This window comes from Pseudophryne corroboree, chromosome 7, assembly GCF_028390025.1.
Source record: "Pseudophryne corroboree isolate aPseCor3 chromosome 7, aPseCor3.hap2, whole genome shotgun sequence".
Lineage (NCBI taxonomy): Eukaryota > Metazoa > Chordata > Amphibia > Anura > Myobatrachidae > Pseudophryne > Pseudophryne corroboree.
Window position 1 is genome coordinate 34,661,286 of NC_086450.1, and position 20,493 is coordinate 34,681,778.

Below are 20,493 nucleotides of genomic sequence, written 5' to 3' on the forward strand. Positions count from 1 at the left end.
ACCGTGCAGCATTATCACCGTATTTGGCGTAAATATGTTGCGTGGTGCGAGGCCAAGAAGGCCCCTACAGAGGAATTTCAACTGGGTCGTTTCCTGCACTTCCTGCAAACAGGACTGTCTATGGGCCTAAAATTAGGGTCCATTAAGGTTCAAATTTCGGCCCTGTCGATCTTCTTCCAAAAAGAGCTGGCTTCAGTTCCTGAAGTTCAGACGTTTGTCAAAGGGGTGCTGCATATACAGCCTCCTTTTGTGCCTCCAGTGGCACCTTGGGATCTCAATGTGGTTTTGGGGTTCCTAAAATCACATTGGTTTGAACCACTCACCACTGTGGACTTAAAATATCTCACATGGAAAGTGGTAATGCTGTTGGCCCTGGCTTCAGCCAGGCGCGTGTCAGAATTGGCGGCTTTATCGTATAAAAGCCCTTACCTAATTTTTCATACGGATAGGGCAGAATTGAGGACTCGTTCTCAATTTCTCCCTAAGGTGGTTTCAGCGTTTCACCTGAACCAGCCTATTGTGGTACCTACGGCTACTAGGGACTTGGAGGACTCCAAGTTGCTGGACGTAGTCAGGGCCCTGAAAATATATGTTTCCAGGACGGCTGGAGTCAGAAAATCTGACTCGCTGTTTATTCTGTATGCACCCAACAAGCTGGGTGCTCCTGCTTCTAAGCAGACTATTGCTCGTTGGATTTGTAGTACAATTCAGCTTGCACATTCTGTGGCAGGCCTGCCACAGCCAAAATCTGTAAAAGCCCATTCCACACGGAAAGTGGGCTCATCTTGGGCGGCCGCCCGAGGGGTCTCGGCTTTACAACTTTGCCGAGCAGCTACTTGGTCAGGGGAAAACATGTTTGCAAAATTCTACAAATTTGATACCCTGGCTGAGGAGGACCTGGAGTTCTCTCATTCGGTGCTGCAGAGTCATCCGCACTCTCCCGCCCGTTTGGGAGCTTTGGTATAATCCCCATGGTCCTTACGGAGTCCCCAGCATCCACTAGGACGTCAGAGAAAATAAGAATTTACTTACCGATAATTCTATTTCTCGTAGTCCGTAGTGGATGCTTGGCGCCCATCCCAAGTGCGGATTGTCTGCAATACTTGTACATAGTTATTGTTAACTAAATCGGGTTATTGTTGTAGTGAGCCATCTTTTCTAGAGGCTCCTCTGTTTATCATACTGTTAACTGGGTTCAGATCACAAGTTATACGGTGTGATTGGTGTGGCTGGTATGAGTCTTACCCGGGATTCAAAATCCTTCCTTATTGTGTACGCTCGTCCGGGCACAGTATCCTAACTGAGGCTTGGAGGAGGGTCATAGGGGGAGGAGCCAGTGCACACCAGGTAGTACTAAAGCTTTCTATTTGTGCCCAGTCTCCTGCGGAGCCGCTATTCCCCATGGTCCTTACGGAGTCCCCAGCATCCACTACGGACTACGAGAAATAGAATTATCGGTAAGTAAATTCTTATTTTAAATGCAGACTTTACTTTCTCAACATTTCGTGGTCTACCATGCCCCCCCGTCAGGATAAATATACCAACCAAAATACCTTTGTATATTTAACGTGATTACGGATTACGGTTGACCACAAAATATTGGGATAGTAAAGTCTGCACATAAACACACACAATGACATACATGTTTCGGAAACCCCCCCATGAAAATCCTGCGTTTGCCACTGAGCCTCGTGTGATCTTGGGGGCTGTGCATTGCAGGGCCTGGCATGTAGGTGGTTTATTCTTATACACCAAATCGTGACCCTCAGACACAATATAGCTGAGCCTAACAGAGCTACTTATTCCCACAAATATATTCCCCTTATAGGGAAACAAAAGAATCTTTTTGATAATTTAGGGAATACATATACTTTCGCCCATCTACCTAATTTTTCTCGCCTAAATTTTTTTTGCATTTGTGCATCTATTAAACACACATTAATGCATGCCCCCCCCCTCCTTTGTTAGTATATCCTAATAAAAGTAAAATTTTAACATATTCATATTTTCATTTTCACAAGTGTGCCCTGGAAAAGACATCTAGGGGGTCATTCTGACCCGATCGCATGCTGCAGTTTTTTGCAGCGTAGCGATCGGGTCAGAACTGCGCATACGGCGCTGGTGCATGGCCACCCATTGACAGGCAGAGGCGGTCGATGGGCGGGAGGGGGCGAAACGGCGGTGTTTGGCCGCCGTTTCATGGGCGCGGTCCGACCAATGCAGGCGTAGCCTGACCGTGCGGGGAGTGGCCCGCAGCAGCTGTGTGGCGTCACACGCAGCCACTGCGGGCCGGGGAGCGAAGAGTTGCTCCTGGCCAGCACGCTAAAGCTGCGCTGGCCGGGAGCTACTCTTGAAGTGCAAAGGCATCGCCGCTGTGCGATGCCTCTGCACTTCTGCGGGGGAAGGGGGGCGGCACTGACATGCGGCGCGGACTAGCCCTGTGCTGGGCGTCCCCCCGCATGTCTGAGTTCATGATCGTAGCTGTGCTAAATTTAGCACAGCTACGATCAACTCGGAATGACCCCCATAGTCGCTTCTGTCTTTTGTTTTTCAAAAAGACCACACCCTTTTCATAGTTTACTGAACTATTTTTCTGGGAGCACCACCAACCTGTTGCTGAACTCATCAATCATTAGTCTTGATGTTGGTTAATAATAATGTAATAGATAAATAAATATCACATATACTATATCCTGTGCAGATTTATATATTTTTGGTATTTTAACTACATCACGTTATTGGTGCTGTTGTGGTATCTCTCAGGAAGAAGGGTAATGTCTCGATGAAGACAATATTACCTAGCAAGTGAGATAATTGCTGCACAAAATAAATAGAGGCCGGAATAGAGGCCACGCTGGCTGCAGACACTGCTAATTACCTGTATTGCTGTCGGTATACATATCATTTTGTAGGTGTTCATGGAATGGTTACAGGTTACGCTGCCACACACTGGATGATAATTAGCCTACAGACATTCTCATTAGCAATTGCTGCACTAATGTATCAGTCCATAATGCACTACAAGATAGGGATTTTACAGTATAAATATTTCCACATTTGCGCTAAAATGAAGTTGTCCCTTAAATATTTTCTCTTAAATAATATTAGAAATTCAGTTACCAGTGCAGGGGATAAATTGTATGATTACAATCATTTATTGTCAGAGGGCTGCTTACAATCTAACAAATTCCATAGGATTCCTGAAGAAGCTCACCCAGGACATACATGTTAATATTGGGTATAGTTTACCATGCTCAGATTAAATCTGGTGTCTACTTGTCTGAGGTGAACCTTTCACCCAGTCCTGTTAAGCTTTCAAATACCCAGTGTAGATTTGCTATGTACTTATACCATGGGTCTCCGAAATATGAGACAAAAGACAATAGATCAAAGACCACACATAGAAACTTAGAATTTGACAGCAGATAAGAACCACTTGGCCCATCTAGTCTGCCCCTTTTTAACCTTTAGGTAATCTCAACACTCTTTGAACCTTAATTCTTTGTAAGGATATTCATATGCCTATCTCAAGCATGGATAAATTGCTCAACAGTCTTAAGGCCAGTACTCACGGCCCGATGCGGGAGAGTGTGTGCTGAGCGAACCGCTCAGCACACATCTCTCCCGGCGCTCAGCACAGCGCGATGTGTGCTGAGCGTGCGGGGGTAGATGGGGGGCCGCTCATTTCACCCAGCAGCGTGCGAATGGGTCGGAATGACCTCCATGGTCTCCAAAACTGGACACAGTATTCCAGATGGGGCCGTACCAATGACCTATTCAGTGGCATTATTACTTCTTTTTTCCTGCTACTGATTCCTCTCCCTATGAAACCAAGCATCTGACTTGCCTTTCTCATTGCTTTTCTGCCTTCAAGTCACTTGAAATAGTGACTCCTAAATCCCTTTCCTCCTCAGTAGTTTCCATTATAGTACTCTTGATACTATATTTAGCCTTTGGGTTTTTGAGAGCCAAGTGCATGATTTTGCATTTTTTAGCATTAAACTGTAGTTGCCACGTTCTTGACCATTTCTCAAGCCTAGCTAAGTCATCAATCATTTGTTTTACCCCTCCCTGTGTGTCTACCCTGTTGCATATGTTTGTATAATCTGCAAAAAGGCATACCTTCCCTTCAATACCATCTGCAATGTCACCAACAAAGATATTAAAGAGAACTGGTCCAAGTACAGATCCCTGGGGTACTCCACTGGTAACATTTCCCTCCATAGATTACACTCCATTTACTACAACTGTCTGTTTCCTATCCTGCAACCAGGTTTTTATCCATTTAACTGTTTTATAATCCACCCCTACGCTTTCAAGTTTATTTAGCAGTCTGCGATGTGGGACAGTGTCAAATGCCTTACTAAAGTCTAGATATGCTACATCTACAGCTCCCCCTTGATCTATTATTTTCATCACAGAGTCAAAAAAAGTCAATAAGATTTGTTTGGCATGATCTCCCACCAGTAAATCCATGCTGTTTTGGATCCTGTAAATTGTTTGATTTAAGATATTCCACAACTCTTTTTTTAATAGTTTTCTATTACTTTCCCTACTACTGATGTAAGGCTTACTGGTCTGTAGTTACTTGCTTCTTCCTTGCTTCCACTTTTGTACAGTGGAACTACATTTGCTCTTTTCCAGTCCTCTGGAATAGCACCTGTATTTAGTGACTGGTTAAATAATTCTGTTAATGGTGCCACCAGAATATCTTTTAGCTCTTTTAGTATCCTTGGGTGTATCCCATCTGGCCCCACTGATTTATCCACTTTTAGTTTTGAAAGTTCTGTTAGGACTTTCTCCTCTGTAAATGTACTTTCATCTACTTTATTTTTATAAATGTCCTTGCAACTTAACTGTGGCCCCTCCCCTTTCTACTTCTGTAGTAAATACTGAGCAAAAATAATTATTTAGGTGATCTGCTATTGCCTTGTCTCCCTCCACCAAATGCTCACTCTCTGTCTTATTATTCCTCCATTTGATTTTCTCCTTTCATTTATATACTTGAAAAAAGTTTTGCCCCCTTTATCTACTGACTGGGCCATTTTCTCCTCAGCTTCTGCCTTTGCATGTCTGATCACTTTCTTAGCATCCTTCTGTCTATCAAGATACACCTCTTTGTTGTTGTTATTATTTTGAGTCTGTTTGCATTGTCTAAAAGCCACCTTTTTTGCTTTCACACTAGTTGATACTTCTTTTGTGAACCACACTGGCTTCCTTTTCCTGGTGCTTTTCCTAACCCTTTTGATACAAAGGTCTGTTGCCCTCAGTATTGCACTTTTCAGTTTTTCCCACCTCTCCTGCACTCCTTCAAAGTTCCTCCAGTCCGCCAATGAATCACATAAACATCTCCTCATTTTTGCAAAGTCAGCATTTCTAAAATCCAACACCTTTGTATTTGTGTGACAGGAGTTGGATCCTGTCTATATACTAAACCATACTGCTTAATGATCACTGGATCCCAGGTGCTCACCCACATATATGTCTGATATCCTGTCACCATTTGTGAGAATTACATCTAATATTGAGTCTTTGCGAGTGGGCTCCCTCACCAATTGCTTGAGAGATGCTCCCTGTAAGGAATGTAGAAATTTGCCACTTGTAGCTGAACTTGCAAAAGACCCCTCCCAATTTACATCAGGTAAATTAAAGTCTCCCATGATTATGCCTTCTCCCTTTAAAGCCATTTTAGTGATGTCCATCAATAGGTTTCTGTCCAAAAAAGGTTTCTTATCAAACAGGATGACAAAACAACATGGATGAAAAATAAATAGCGGCATACCCAACAGTCACAAATAATGTAGCTGTGGTCCTCATATAAAGGTTTCTTTCACTTGTCCAATGTATACATTTTCTTTATTGGTGATTTTTTCTCCCAATTTGGGTATATAGGGGGTCATTCTGAGTTGATCGCTAGTGAAAAATGTTCGCAGCGCAGCGATTAAGTGAAAAAGCGGCACTTCTGCGCATGCGGTGCAGTGCGCACGCGCGACGTACTTTCACAACGGCCGATGTATTTTTACACAAGGTCTAGTGACGCTTTTCAGTCGCAATGCCAGCCGCAGAGTGATTGACAGGAAAGGGGCGTTTCTGGGTGGCAACTGACCGTTTTCAGGGAGTGTTCGAAAAAACACAGGTGTGCCAAGAAAAACGCAGGCGTGGCTGGCCGAACGCAGGGCGTGTTTGTGACGTCAAATCCGGAACTGAACAGTCTGAAGTGATCGCAAGCGCTGAGTAGGTCTGGAGCTACTCTGAAACTGCACAAATTTTTTTTGTAGCCGCTCTGCGATCCTTTCGTTCGCACTTCTGCTAAGCTAAAATACACTCCCAGAGGGCGGCAGCTTAGCGTTTGCACGACTGCTAAAAACTGCTAGCGAGCGATCAACTCGGAATGACCCCCATAGAAAGGCAAAATAAAGAAACCTTTATAAATTCAGCAGACCCACTCCATGAAGTGAGTTCTTGTACGCTGGATTTCATTGATGTGTATATGGTCTCTTGAATACCATTAGAATTGAAAAAGAACTTTCATTCGAGACGTTACTACACATTTGTTGTTCCGTTGCTTTTCTTTTTACTATATGAACTGCTTCTGGAGAAAAATCTGGATTAGAAGAGGATTTATTTCTGCTGAACTAGTGGACTTATTGCTTTGAGTCTTTCTATGTGTGGCCTTTGATCTATTGTCTTGTCTCTTATATTTCTCCTACCATTTCACCTGATTTTGGGCAGGTCTATTTGACAATTTGATTGGGCATAAACCATTCTATTGCGCCCAGAATCCCCACAAATCCCTTTTCCCTATACCATGGGTCTGTTTAAAATGAGACAAGCCTTTGTCAATGTCCATATTCTGAGAGTTTGCCAAAATGCACTCATCAGTGACACAGCTACCTTTTGTCTTTTTAAAAAGGCAAGTAGTAGTGATAGCATTGGGCCAGTGGGCCAGTAGTCCAGTAATAGTGCCGGGCCTCCGAAGGCTTCAGGGCATCGGGCAACTCCAGGTTTTACCCCAACATAGGGCCTAATTCAGATCTGATCGCAGCAGCAAATTTGTTAGCACTTGGCCAAAACCATGTGCAGCGCAGGTAGGGCAGATGTAACATGTGCAGAAAGAGTTATATTTGGGTGGGGTGTGCTCAAACTGAAATCTAAATTGCAGCGTAAAAATAAAGCAGCCAGTATTTACCCTGCACAGAAACAATATAACCCACCCGAATCTAACTCTCTCTGAACATGTTACATCTGCCCCCTCCAGTGCACATAGGCCCTCATTCCGAGTTGTTCGCTCGGTATTTTTCATCGCATCGCAGTGAAAATCCGCTTAGTACGCATGCGCAATGTTCGCACTGCGACTGCGCCAAGTAACTTTACTATGAAGAAAGTATTTTTACTCACGGCTTTTTCTTCGCTCCGGCGATCGTAATGTGATTGACAGGAAATGGGTGTTACTGGGCGGATACACGGCGTTTCAGGGGCGTGTGGCTGAAAACGCTACCGTTTCCGGAAAAAACGCAGGAGTGGCCGGGGAAACGGTGGGAGTGCCTGGGCGAACGCTGGGTGTGTTTGTGACGTCAACCAGGAACGACAAGCACTGAAATGATCGCACAGGCAGAGTAAGTCTGGAGCTACTCTGAAACTGCTAACTCGTTTGTAATCGCAATATTGCGCGTACGTCGGTCGCAATTTTAAGAAGCTAAGATTCACTCCCAGTAGGCGGCGGCTTAGCGTGTGTAACTCTGCTACATTCGCCTTGCGAGCGAACAACTCGGAATGAGGGCCATAGTTTTGCCCAACTGCTAACAAATTTGCTGCTGCGATCAACTCTGAATTATCCCCATAGTCAATGAGTTAAAATTTTGAAAATAAATGTAAATGAGGGTTTATCATTTCTACAGATCATTTAGATTAGTCTGGAATGCAAGTGCCAAATCCTATGCAATCTGTCTCTCTGCACTAGTGCTAGATTTGTCACTATTTTAACACAATTCATAACCTTAGGATTCTAAAGCTAATAAGACTCCCAAAGTATTCACACGTTGGACACCAGATAAAGAGATGTGCGGGTTCGGTTTTACTCGGATTTACTCAGGGCTCGAAACGGCATCTTATTGGATCACGGATGTCACACGTTTTGGATAGCCAATAAGCAAAACCCGAAAAACCTGAGTAAAACCGGACCAGCACATCTAAAAGACTTGACTGCAGTTAGTAGCGAGGCTATGAAGTGTAGACTCTTGACCATTTATTCAGTTATTATTGAAAACAAATCTGGTTGTGTTACAGTAGTTAATACAAAAAACACAATTTTCCAAAGCAGGGGAAAACGCATAAAATGTCATACACATCAAATACTCCAGTCTCCCAAACTCAGCCATTACAGTCCAGGTCTCATGGATATCCCTGCTTGATTTTCTTTCATTTTTTTCTTTCTTTCTGTTTCTGGAACTAATTATAATAATAATAATTTAAAATTAGACCTCCCCTCCCCACAAAGAAGGTGCCAGTGCTGCGTACCCCTGACTACCATTACAAAAGAAGCATTGCTTGTGTCACAAGAGCTTGCCCGAGGCACAGAAGGCCTTATGCCTATGGTGGATATGTATCAAATCTTCTAAAGAGGGAGGCGTGGACAAGTGAAGAAGTTGGCGAGAGAAACCAATCAGATTCAATTATTCACATGACCGACAGTGGCATCCCAACACTGAAGATCCAGATTTCGGAGGGGGTATTTCTTACCCCCGTCCCTTCCCCCTGAAATAACTGACCTTGACTGAGGAACTTTGCCCTGCCTGATGATTGTGGAACTCCAAACTGGGGAACATCCAAAGAGATTAGCACAGATCAGAACCGGAGAAAGCAAAATGGTCAAAGTCACTAGCTGAGGTGAAGGGTTCATTAGGCCGGGCGGGGAGGAAGGGGGGGGGTGGCAGTCAGACAAACGTTCAGCCATGGAGGAACCACAGTGGAGGTTTCCCCACCATCAACCCTCGGCACTAATAGATGTGCAGATGTGGTGGTTAATGATGCGTGGTTTCAGTCCCTTGCCAATACAACAGTCTGAGAACAGATGCAGGTGAGGTCATCTTGTCCTGGCGTGACGTACAGCGGAACCCTCCTCTGTGATGTCCAGTAATGTACAGTAGCACCGAACCCCCTCCCATGTCTATCCTACAAGAGTGATGCTGCTACAACCTGCTCTCAGGGGGATGGGATGGAAGGGACATAAATCGTGTAAATCGTACCCAACGTGAGCCTAGCTGAGATTGCCAATAACATGTGACAGAATTTGCCCAGCTTGTCTGTGTTTCTATTGCAGAATCGGTGAAGCTGTGAGCTCAGTGGTAGAGAACAGGGTAAAGTCACCTGTGCTGAGGCATCAGCCGGCGTTCTACGGGAAGTACAAGGTGAGTTCCACGCCCAGAGTAAGATTTATTCAGTATATTACAGTATATAACATATGCTCCTTGTGACTAATACATACAGCAGGTGTGTCCTTCTGCCGTGTGTGATTTCCATAGCAGCTTGTGGAGGCATGTGGTACAAAATGTCAATATTCAGAATGTCAACATGGATAGGAGGTCGACATGTGAAATGTCGACATTCTCAGTGGAGACATTGCCCAAACCGCGGCTTAACCCAGCAAGGCCAACTCACTACTGCTCATCCTCCTACTTACTGCCCCCCAACTGGGCCGACTCACTACTGCTCATCCTCCTACTTACTGCCCCCCAACTGGGCCGACTCACTACTGCTCATCCTCCTACTTACTGCCCCCCAACTGGGCCGACTCACTACTGCTCATCCTCCTTCTTACTGCCCCGCTGCTGAGCCGACTCACTACTGCTCATCCTTCTTCTTACTGCCCCCCAACTGAACCGACTCACTGCTGCTCATCCTCCTTCTTACTGCCCCCCAACTGGGCCGACTCACTACTGCTCATACTCCTTCTTACTGCCTCCCCCCCCCGCTAGGCTGACTCACTACTGCTCATCCTCCTTCTTACTGCCCCCCAGCTGGGCCGACTCACTACTGCTCATCCTCCTTCTTACTGCCCCCCAACTGAGCTGACTCACTACTGCTCATCCTTCTTCTTACTGCTCCCCAACTGAGCCGACTCACTGCTGCTCATCCTCCTTCTTACTGCCCCCCAAGTGAGCCGACTCACTGCTGCTCATTCTCCTTCTTACTGCCCCCCAACTGGGCCGACTCACTACTGCTCATACTCCTTCTTACTTCCCCCCCCCCCGCTAGGCTGACTCACTACTGCTCATACTCCTTATTACTTCCTCCCCCCCGCTAGGATGACTCACTACTGCTCATCCTCCTTCTTACTGCCCCCCAACTGAGCCGACTCACTACTGCTCATCCTCCTTCTTACTGCCCCCACTAGGCTGACTCGCTACTGCTCATCCTCCTTCTTACTGCCCCCCAACTGGGCCGACTCACTACTGCTCATCTTCCTTCTTACTGCCCCCCCACTAAGCTGACTTGCTGCTTCTCATCCTCCTTCTTGCTGCACCCCAACTGGGCCAACTCACTACTGCTCATCATGGTAAAATAGTATCTAAGGTTGAAAAAAGACAATTGTCCATCGAGTTCAACCTATTTGTGGTCTCCTATGCACAATTATTTTGTGTAAAATTTTGACTGAAGTTGATGACTGCCGTTACGTTTTACCCCTCTTTTTTATAATAACCATAGTGCCTTGACTATGCCCCGTAACCCTGGATATCCTTATCCATTAGGAATTTATCTAACCCATTCTTAAAGGTGTTGACTGAGTCGGCCATTACAACTCCCTCAGGCAGGGAATTCCAAACACGTATCGTCCTTACCGTAAAAAAGCCTTTACGCCGTATTGTGCGGAATCTCCTCTCCTCTAACCTGAGCGAGTGTCCACGAGTTCTCTGTGTTGATCTAACCAAAAACAGGTCCTGCACAAGATCTGTATATTGTCCCCTTATATATTTGTAAATGTTGATCATGTCCCCTCTTAATCTCCTCTTTTTCAGTGTAAACATGCCTAGTCTTGCAAGCCTTTCCTCGTATTCCAGCGTCTCCATACCCTTAATTAGTTTGGTCGCCCGCCTTTGAACCTTTTCTAGCTCCAGGATACCCTTTTTGTAGTAAGGTGCCCAGAATTGTACACAGTATTCAAGGTGTGGCCTCACAAGTGATTTATATAATGGGAGTATAATGCTCTCTTCCCTAGCATCAATTCCCCATTTTATGTATGCTAATATCTTATTAGCCTTCTTTGCTGCAGTCCTACTTTGAGTACTACTACTTAGTTTGCTATCTATGAGGACACCTAAGTCCTTTTCCAGTACAGAATCCCCTAATTTTACCCCATTTAGTAGGTAGGTGTTATTTTTGTTCTTGTTACCACAGTGCATTACCTTACACTTGTCTGTATTGAAGCGCATTCTCCATTTCGCTGCCCAAGCTTCTAATTTAACTAAGTCATTCTGAAGCGACTTAGCATCCCCCTCCGCATTTATAACTTTACACAATTTGGTATCATCTGCAAAAATTGACACCATGCTCTCTAGACCTTCTGTTAGGTCGTTAATGAAAATATTGAACAATAGCGGTCCTAATACTGAGCCTTGTGGCACACCACTTAGCACTTCAGTCTAATTTGAAAAAGATCCATTAATCACAACGCGCTGCTCCCTATTATCTAACCAGTTTTTGACCCAAGTGCATATTGTGCTCCCTAGCCCTGTTTCTTGTAGCTTGTAGCTAAGTCTCATGTGTGGTACAGTGTCGAATGCTTTGGCAAAATCTAAAAAGATTACATCCACCTCTTTACCCTGATCTAGGTTTGTGCTTACTGTTTCATAAAAGCCAAGTAAGTTGGTTTGACAGGATCTGTCCTTCATAAACTCATGTTGATTCCTTTTAATGTCCTTATTGACTTCAAGGAACTTCTGAATACTATCTCTTAGAATACCTTCCAATACTTTCCCCACTATAGAGGTAAGACTAACTGGTCTATAATTACCTGATTCAGCTTTACTTCCCTTTTTGAATATAGGCACTACTTCCGCTATACGCCAGTCTTTGGGAACCATACCTGATATTACTGACTCCTTAAAGATCAAAAATAGCAGTTTTGCAAGTTCAGAGTGAAGCTCCATTAGAACCCTTGGGTGAATACCATCGGGACTTGGTGACTTATTAATCTTTAAATGTTTTAATCGGTCACAGACTACTTCCTCGCTTAAATAAGTACCTATCAGTGGGATATTCTCATTATTGAGATTATGTGTTAGTCCCTGAATTGGGTCCTCTCTAGTAAATACTGTTGAAAAAAACTCATTTAGTGTGTCCGCTATGTCATTATCATTTTTGCTTAAGACTCCCAACTTGTCTTTTAAAGGGCCTAATGAGCAGTAGTGACTCATCCTCCTTCTTACTGCCCCCCCCCCCCACTAGGCTGACTCACTACTGCTCATCCTCCTTCTTACTGCCCCACAGCTGAGCCGACTCACTACTGCTCATCCTTCTTCTTACTGATCCCCAACTGAGCTGACTCACTACTGCTCATCCTCCTTCTTAGTTCTTACTGCCCCCCAACTGGGCCGACTCACTACTGCTCATACTCCTTTTTACTGCCCCCCTCCCCGCTAGGCTGACTCACTACAGCTCATCCTCCTTCTGACTGCTGCCCAACTGAGCCGACTCACTACTGCTCATCCTCCTTCTTACTGCCCCCCAACTGGGTCAACTCACTACTGCTCGTCCTCCATCTTACTGCCCCCCAACTGAGCCGACTTACTACTGCTCATCCTCCTTCCTACTGCCCCCCCACTAGGCTGACTTGCTACTTCTCATCCTCCTTGTTGCACCCCAACTGGGCCAACTCACTACTGCTAATCCTCCTTCTTACTGTCCCCCGCTAGGCTGACTCACTACTGCTCACCCATCTTCTTACTGCCCCCGCTAGGCTGACTCACTGCTGCTCATACTCCTTCTTACTGCCCCCCAACTGGGCCGACTCACTACTGCTCATCCTCCATCTTACTGCCCCCCAACTGGGCCAACTCACTACTGCTCATCTTCCTTCTTACTGCCCCCCTCCCCACCCCCACTAGGCTGACTTGCTACTTCTCATCTTAATTCTTACTGCCCCCCCCCCTGTTAGGCTGACTCACTACTGCTCATCCTCCTTCTTACTACCCCCCAACTGAGCCGACTCACTACTGCTCATCCTCCTTCTCACTGCCCCCCAGCTGGACTGACTTACTACTGCTCAGCCTTTTTAAAGAAAAGAAAAAAACAAAATAAAACCCCAACTGTTCCCCCCCGCTGGGCCGACTCACTACTGCTCACCCTTCTTCTTACTGCCCCCCAGCTGCAACAGGCAGTACTCTGTAACCAGTTTTGTGTTATTTATTGTAGGTGGGGTATATGGATGATGGCCGCATTGTGGCGTTGGATGTCACCTATTACTGCAATGCTGGGCATAGACCAGATGAGTCCTTCAAGGTAAATTGACTTAAGATGATTTATTTGATTACAATAATATGTACATGAATGGTCAGTCTGCATGATACATATAGTTAGTGTTCCACAATGTGAATAAGAGCAGAAACTATATACAGTATATGTGTGTGTGTGTGTGTATATATATATATATATTTGTAGTCTTTTACTATTATATTAGTGCTGCATACATAGGGTGTTGGTATCCTGAGCGCCGGGATCCTGACAGCTGGCAAATTATCCGCATCCCATACATAGAGCTAGACAGCCTTTATCGCTACACTGCAGCTCTGATGTCAGGAATTGTACTATTGTAATAATAATGAGAACATTTACCTGTTCTTTCCTTTGAATGTTTTATCTATTTCTTGACACTATGAAATGTAACTTTATTTTATTTTCCTTTTGTCAAATGTAGGTGCTGACCACGTCCCTGCTGAGCGCACTGAATGCTTACAGCGTCCCCAACAGCAGGTGCAGGGTCGTAGCCTGCAGGACAAATCTGCCAGCCAGGGCGTTCTGCGCAGGATACGGCTTCGCACAGGCGGCGATGCTGGCAGAGATTTGGGTGGACGCAGTAGCAGACAGGTGTGGAGTGCCGCCAGAGAAGGTAATGCAATGTACTAAGCAGTATAACACGCCTGTTAGTGTGTTTGAAGTCTTGCTTTGTATATTGTTGGTGGAATGCACACTGCAAATAATAATTTGCATACTGGGTGCACCAGGATTGCACAGAGCCCACCCGTCACTGACTGCCTTCATATAACTGCCGCCATTGGTATTCATAAAACGGGATGCAGTCAATTTACCTACCATCAAAATCCTGACGGTCAAAATACCGACAATTAACCGACGGTCAAAATACCGACAAGGTACAAATACCGACATTAAAATTCTCGACACAGTCAAAATACCGACATTTAAAATGTTGACAGGTTAAAAAAATCGGCATGATTTTTTCATTGAATCCGACTTGTCCATACTTTACCATCCCAGTGGACACAGAGGGGGAATATAAGTGTGCCGAGCGCAGCGAGCCGCTGCGAGGATGCAATACACCTATACAGTGTCCATTTTGACCTATGTCAACATACACACTCCAAAAAAAATTAAAAACCTGTGTCGACTTTTTGACTTATCAACATTTAAATGTCGGGATTTTGACCGTGTCTGTATTTTCACCTTGTCGGTATTTTGACCATCATCAATTGTTGTCGGTATTTTGACCATCGGGATTTTAATTGTAGGTAAATCATACTGATCCCCATAAAACAATAGTTGTCGATTTATCTCTGGTTTCCAGCGGCAATCCTAGATGCTACAAATGTGCCCCTGGGAGAGATCGTGTTTTCATTACTGGATGCATTCTTCTCACACTGCGGGGTTGATTAACTTAGACACAACAGTTGCATCCTCGAATAATTGCACCTATATGCCACACTTACGGTACCGCTGGTTCATGGATTTATGTTTACTGCCCCATAGGGGCATATCCATGCCGTTACAGCAGCAATTGCTACAGAAGGCTTGGCAAGCCCGTAGTGACTTAAACCACAAGGCTAAGGTTTGGCTTGGGTGGTGGTCATCTGGTATGCTTTTCCCAATAGCTAGTGTTAGGGGCTCTGGCTTCAGAGCTCCAGCCTCTGTCCCATGGCTTAAGGGCTCCGGTCTCTATCCCTGAAGAAAATTCCCCATCCTCCTTCCCGATATCTTTGCGGCAGTAGCTGTTAGCTATTTTGGCAGGAAAGTACATGTGCAGTTGGCTTGGTGGGTGCACTCACCTTTCTTGGAGACTGTTTGGGAAGTCGGGGGCAGCATATACACCTTTCGGATGGAATACTATGGTGGAAGTTTGAGCTGGGTACCCTACTTTTCTATTAAGGGCACCCATAGGGTAGACACCATCCGCAATGCCCTTGTTGTTGTTGGGTTTGCATTATTGGGCTTCGCTGATTGGGGGACGTCCTTTCTATGCCACCATCTAGGTCATTTTTTAATCTCCCATTTATTCCCCATGCTTTATTTCTTAAATAATTAAGTTTACTTAGCGGTGACCACCCAGACACAAGACACACCTCAGCCAATAATAGGGTTAGTCACACCTGCTCCTCACGACCACCCAGACACAAGACACACCTCAGCCAATAGTAGGGTTAGTCACACCTGCTCCTCACGACCACCCAGACACAACTCAGCCAATAGTAGGGTTAGTCACACCTGCTCCTCACGACCACCCAGGCACAAGACACACCTCAGCCAATAGTAGGGTTAGTCACACCTGCTCCTCACAACCACCCAGACACAAGGCACACCTCAGCCAATAGTAGGGTTAGTCACACCTGCTCCTCACGATCACCCAGATACAAGACACACCTCAGCCAATAGTAGGGTTAGTCACACCTGCTGCTCATGACCAGCCAGACACAAGACACACCTCAGCCAATAGTAGGGTTAGTCACACCTGCTCCTCACGACCATCCAGACACAAGACACACCTCAGCCAATAGTAGGGTTAGTCACACCTGCTCCTCACAACCACCCAGACACAAGGCACACCTCAGCCAATAGTAGGGTTAGTCACACCTGCTCCTCACGACCACCCAGGCACAAGACACACCTCAGCCAATAGTAGGGTTAGTCACACCTGCTCCTCACGACCACCCAGGCACAAGACACACCTCAGCCAATAGTAGGGTTAGTCACACCTACTCCTCACGACCACCCAGATACAAGACACATCTCAGCCAATAGTAGGATTAGTCACACCTGTTCCTCACGACCACCCAGACACAAGACACACCTCAGCCAATAGTAGGGTTAGTCACACCTGCTCCTCACGACCACCAAGACACACCTCAGCCAATAGTAGGGTTAGTCACACCTGCTCCTCACAACTACCCAGACACAAGGCACACCTCAGCCAATAGTAGGGTTAGTCACACCTGCTCCTCACGACCACCCAGACACAAGACACACCTCAGCCAATAGTAGGGTTAGTTACACCTGCTCCTCACGACCAGCCAGACACAAGACCCACCTCAGCCACTAGTAGGGTTAGTCACACCTGCTCCTCACGACCACCCAGACACAAGACCCACCTCAGCCAATAGTAGGGTTAGTTACACCTGCTCCTCACGACCAGCCAGACACAAGACCCACCTCAGCCACTAGTAGGGTTAGTCACACCTGCTCCTCACGACCACCCAGACACAAGACCCACCTCAGCCACTAGTAGGGTTAGTCACACCTGCTCCTCACGACCACCCAGACACAAGACACACCTCAGCCAATAGTAGGGTTAGTCACACTTGCTCCTCACGACCACCCAGGCACAAGAGACACCTCAGCCAATAGTAGGGTTAGTCACACCTACTCCTCACACCACCCAGATACAAGACACACCTCAGCCAATAGTAGGGTTAGTCACACCTGCTCCTCACGACCGCCCAGACTCAAGACACACCTCAGCCAATAGTAGGGTTAGTCACACCTGCTCCTCACGCCTCACCTGTGACATTTCTGCCTGGAGTGGTTGGTGTCATGAGCCTTGATATTTTTTTTGTTATATCCATGTCGGCACTTATTTTGCTTACTTTGTGTTTCACGCGTAAACCCTGCTTTCGTCTCTGTCCGGCTCTGTAGAGCACTGTGGTATCTTGGTTGTGCCCAGTGTTAGGTAGGTTACAATGGGTAGGCGAAACATTAAATATGTAGGGGCCACATTATTAATATTCTAATGAGATAGTGGGAATTATTACCATTCTAAGAACAGAGGGTGACTGCCGTTAACCCCCCCCCCAAAAAAAAAAATGCATTCAGACTTGAACGCAGCCATGCGACCCTACACCTTGAAGCTGCTGCGTATCTGCGTTGTGGGTTTCGTGGCGGACGAAACAGGATGTGTCGCGAATGTTTGCAGGGTGGTTGCGTGGCATCACACGCAGCCGCTCCAATAAAAAAATGGCACCAGACCACCTGCCAGCGCAGCCAGGGGTCAACCACAAATGAAAGCATCCGCAATTTAATTGAGAACGCATCATGGGGCAGCGCCACACATGCTGGGCGTCCTTGCCCTGTGCTGGGCGGCCCCCAGCATGTGAAGAGATGGATGCACATCTTGCTGCATATGCCACGATCTGAGTCCATCTCTGAATAACCCCCATTGCCTTTAGTCTTGAGCTGGCCGTAGGATTGTCTGTTGTGTTTGAAAGCATTATTTCCACCATCATACTGTAACATGGAGGCAGACAATGTCTGAGAAACCAACCTGTCAATTCAAAAGGTCCATAGACAACATGAAACGCAGAATGGACAAGGATTCATGGGGGTCATTCCGAGATGATCGTAGCACATGCGGGGGGACGCCCAGCACATGGCTAGTCCACTCCGCATGTCAGTGCCGGCCCCCCCCTGCAGAAGTGCAAAGGCATGGCACAGCGGCAATGCCTTTACACTTCAAGAGTAGCTCCCGACCAGCGCAGCTTTAGCGTGCTGGCCCGGAGCTACTCATCGCTCTCGGCCCACCCCCCATTCGGTCCAGCCACGCCCGCGTTGGCCGGACCGCGCCCACGTAGTGGCGGCCAAGCGCTGCCATCCCGCCCAGCAACCGCCTCTGCCTGTCAATCAGGCAGAGGCAATCGTAGCGGCCCGAAGACCTTCGGTCGTCTGGCATGAGCGATAAACTGCAGCGTGCGATCGGGTCAGAATGACCCCCCATGGGACACTGGCTCCTAGCGGATTCATAGGGCCGGATTCAAATATTTCTCCCTCCCGCCCCCTATCACACCCGCCGACGGGCGCTACAAATTCATTTCCGCTCGCTACCCCCAAAGGTAGCAAGCTGAAATGCGTGTAAAGAGACCTGTTTGGGCACTTTTCACGGTCGCGCCCATTACTGTAGTCGGATTTATGCGCTTGGCGAGCCTAAACCAGATTGTAATGAGCAAGATCAGCGTGATAGCGGCGCACATTTGAATATCGCCCCTCTATCTCCCGTCACTTTAGACGGGAGATAGCGGGTGCGATAGGATTTGAATCCGGCCCATAGACTGTATTCATGTGAATATTGGATCATCCCAAAACGCCCATCTCTGCTGCATGCGTTTTCTTTGTACAAACGTTGTCATTTTCTCCTCATGTATGTAAATCATGGACACGCTGCGGTTTAATGGAGGTTACAGCTGTGCATGGTTATACCCTACAATGTGTTTGGTTTTCAGGTCCGACATTTAAATCTACACAGAGAAAACAGTGTGCTGCCGTTCGCACTGGAGTTTGATGCAAGCAACTTAATAGCATGCTGGGATGAGTGTATGGAGAAGTCGTCTTACCAGCAGAGATTGGCTGCCGCAAGGGAAGACGACAAGCAATGTACCTGGAGGAAGAGAGGGTTTTCCATCATCCCTGTCATGTTCCCTGCCGGGTTCATTGCGGATTCCCTGAATCAGGTTAGCAGACCTCTCCTTCCGCTAGTAACCCATGTTCCCTGCAGCTAGCATCGCTGTTTGGATGACCTGGGAACATACCCTGCAGACTGTACAGCTGTCAGGAATGTCCAAAGGAGATTCCAGGCTGGTGGCCCCGCACGTGACGCCATGACATCACACAGCCAGTGTCAGAGGAGCACTGAGAGCAGGAAGATGGCCGCCGTGCATGTCCCAAGGATGCACCCTGCAGCTTTATATCCATGTGGCAAAATAGAAAAGGGTGGCCTGGAGGCCAGGTACCTCGCCTGAACCTTGCTCCATGGGCAACAGCACTGGTCACACACCCCTCATTACGGCCCTGCTGCTTTTATGTACACAGGGCCCCTGAGAGCAGTCACAGGCCCGGCTACCGCGAGACATGGCCAAATCCGGGGAGGCATGGCCACACCCGCTCAAAAAACAGAAATAATAGCATGCGTGGTGTCACGTAGCACAGGGGGCGCCGGCGGCAGGGCAGTACAAGTACTGTGGCCACACTCCCTCTATACAATGACGAGATTATCAATTCTCCTGAAGAAGACAGGTGGGGAAGTTGCCCATAACAACCAATCACGTTCTAACTACCGTTTATAGTTAAATGATAGCTAGATGCTGATTGGTTCTTCTGGGCAGCGTCTCCACTTCAGTAGGTTTGATACATATCATCTCAAGGGGTCTATTCATGAAGCAGTGGAAAGAGTGGTGAAGTGAGCTTGTAGAGAAGTTGCACATGGCAACCAATCAGCTGCTCCGTACAATTGTATAGTATGCAAATTTTAAATGTTACTTCAATGCTGATTGGTCACCATGGGCAACTTCTCCACTGGCTCACTTCTCCACCCTTTACACTGCTTCCTGAATAGACCCCCAAATGAGTTACATGGTCGGCAAATAACCAACCTGACCTCCTCCGCCCGGGGTATATAGGTCTGGTTTATGTTTTGGAGCGAACAAATCACTCCCAGATAAAATGGGTCAGGAGGATGGGCGTCCCTAATATCTCCTCATCATACTGTATAAACATTACCTCATAAAAGCGTTGGGTATCTAAGGCTACACCTGGGCTGCTGTTACCTGTTTATAATGATCACACCCGGCAATTGATACCTGTTTATTAGATTACAGATCTAGATAGAGGCCCGCTGCAGAGCTCACCTGCGTGTCCCGTCCTGCAGAGTCGAGGCATTCCTGCTGGTGGAATGTGGATAGTAATTAAGGATCTGAGTTAACAAAACACCTGTACCGGCTACTGTGCGCGCACAATACATACAGTTTGAAAAACAATAATCAGGTAACGCAACCATAATTTACCTCTGGCGACACCCACAGTCCCCTCCGCCCACACTCAGTACATTGGCAGCGATGAGGAAAAAACAACTCGATCCTTCAAATTCTGCAGCAAAAATCTTTGAAAGTCAGCGATTGTGATGAGTCAGAAGTCGTCACCTTTCCCCTGCAGTGCTAATATACAGCTACCCATTATTGGCCTGATGCGGACGCAGCGGAGATGTCAGGCACAATGGAGTGATGTTTT

The 20,493-nt window shown here is 46.6% G+C and overlaps 1 protein-coding gene across 1 annotated transcript in view; it reads left to right on the forward strand.

Moving 5' to 3' along the window:
* LOC134944353 (aldehyde oxidase 2-like) overlaps positions 1-20,493 on the forward strand; it is a 183,723-nt gene that overhangs the window by 124,655 nt on the left and 38,575 nt on the right. Inside the window, exons 16-19 of the mRNA XM_063932933.1 lie at positions 9,320-9,407; positions 13,411-13,497; positions 13,913-14,104; positions 18,714-18,941. Coding sequence (XP_063789003.1) covers positions 9,320-9,407; positions 13,411-13,497; positions 13,913-14,104; positions 18,714-18,941 — 595 coding nt within the window. The remainder of the gene's footprint in view (positions 1-9,319; positions 9,408-13,410; positions 13,498-13,912; positions 14,105-18,713; positions 18,942-20,493) is intronic.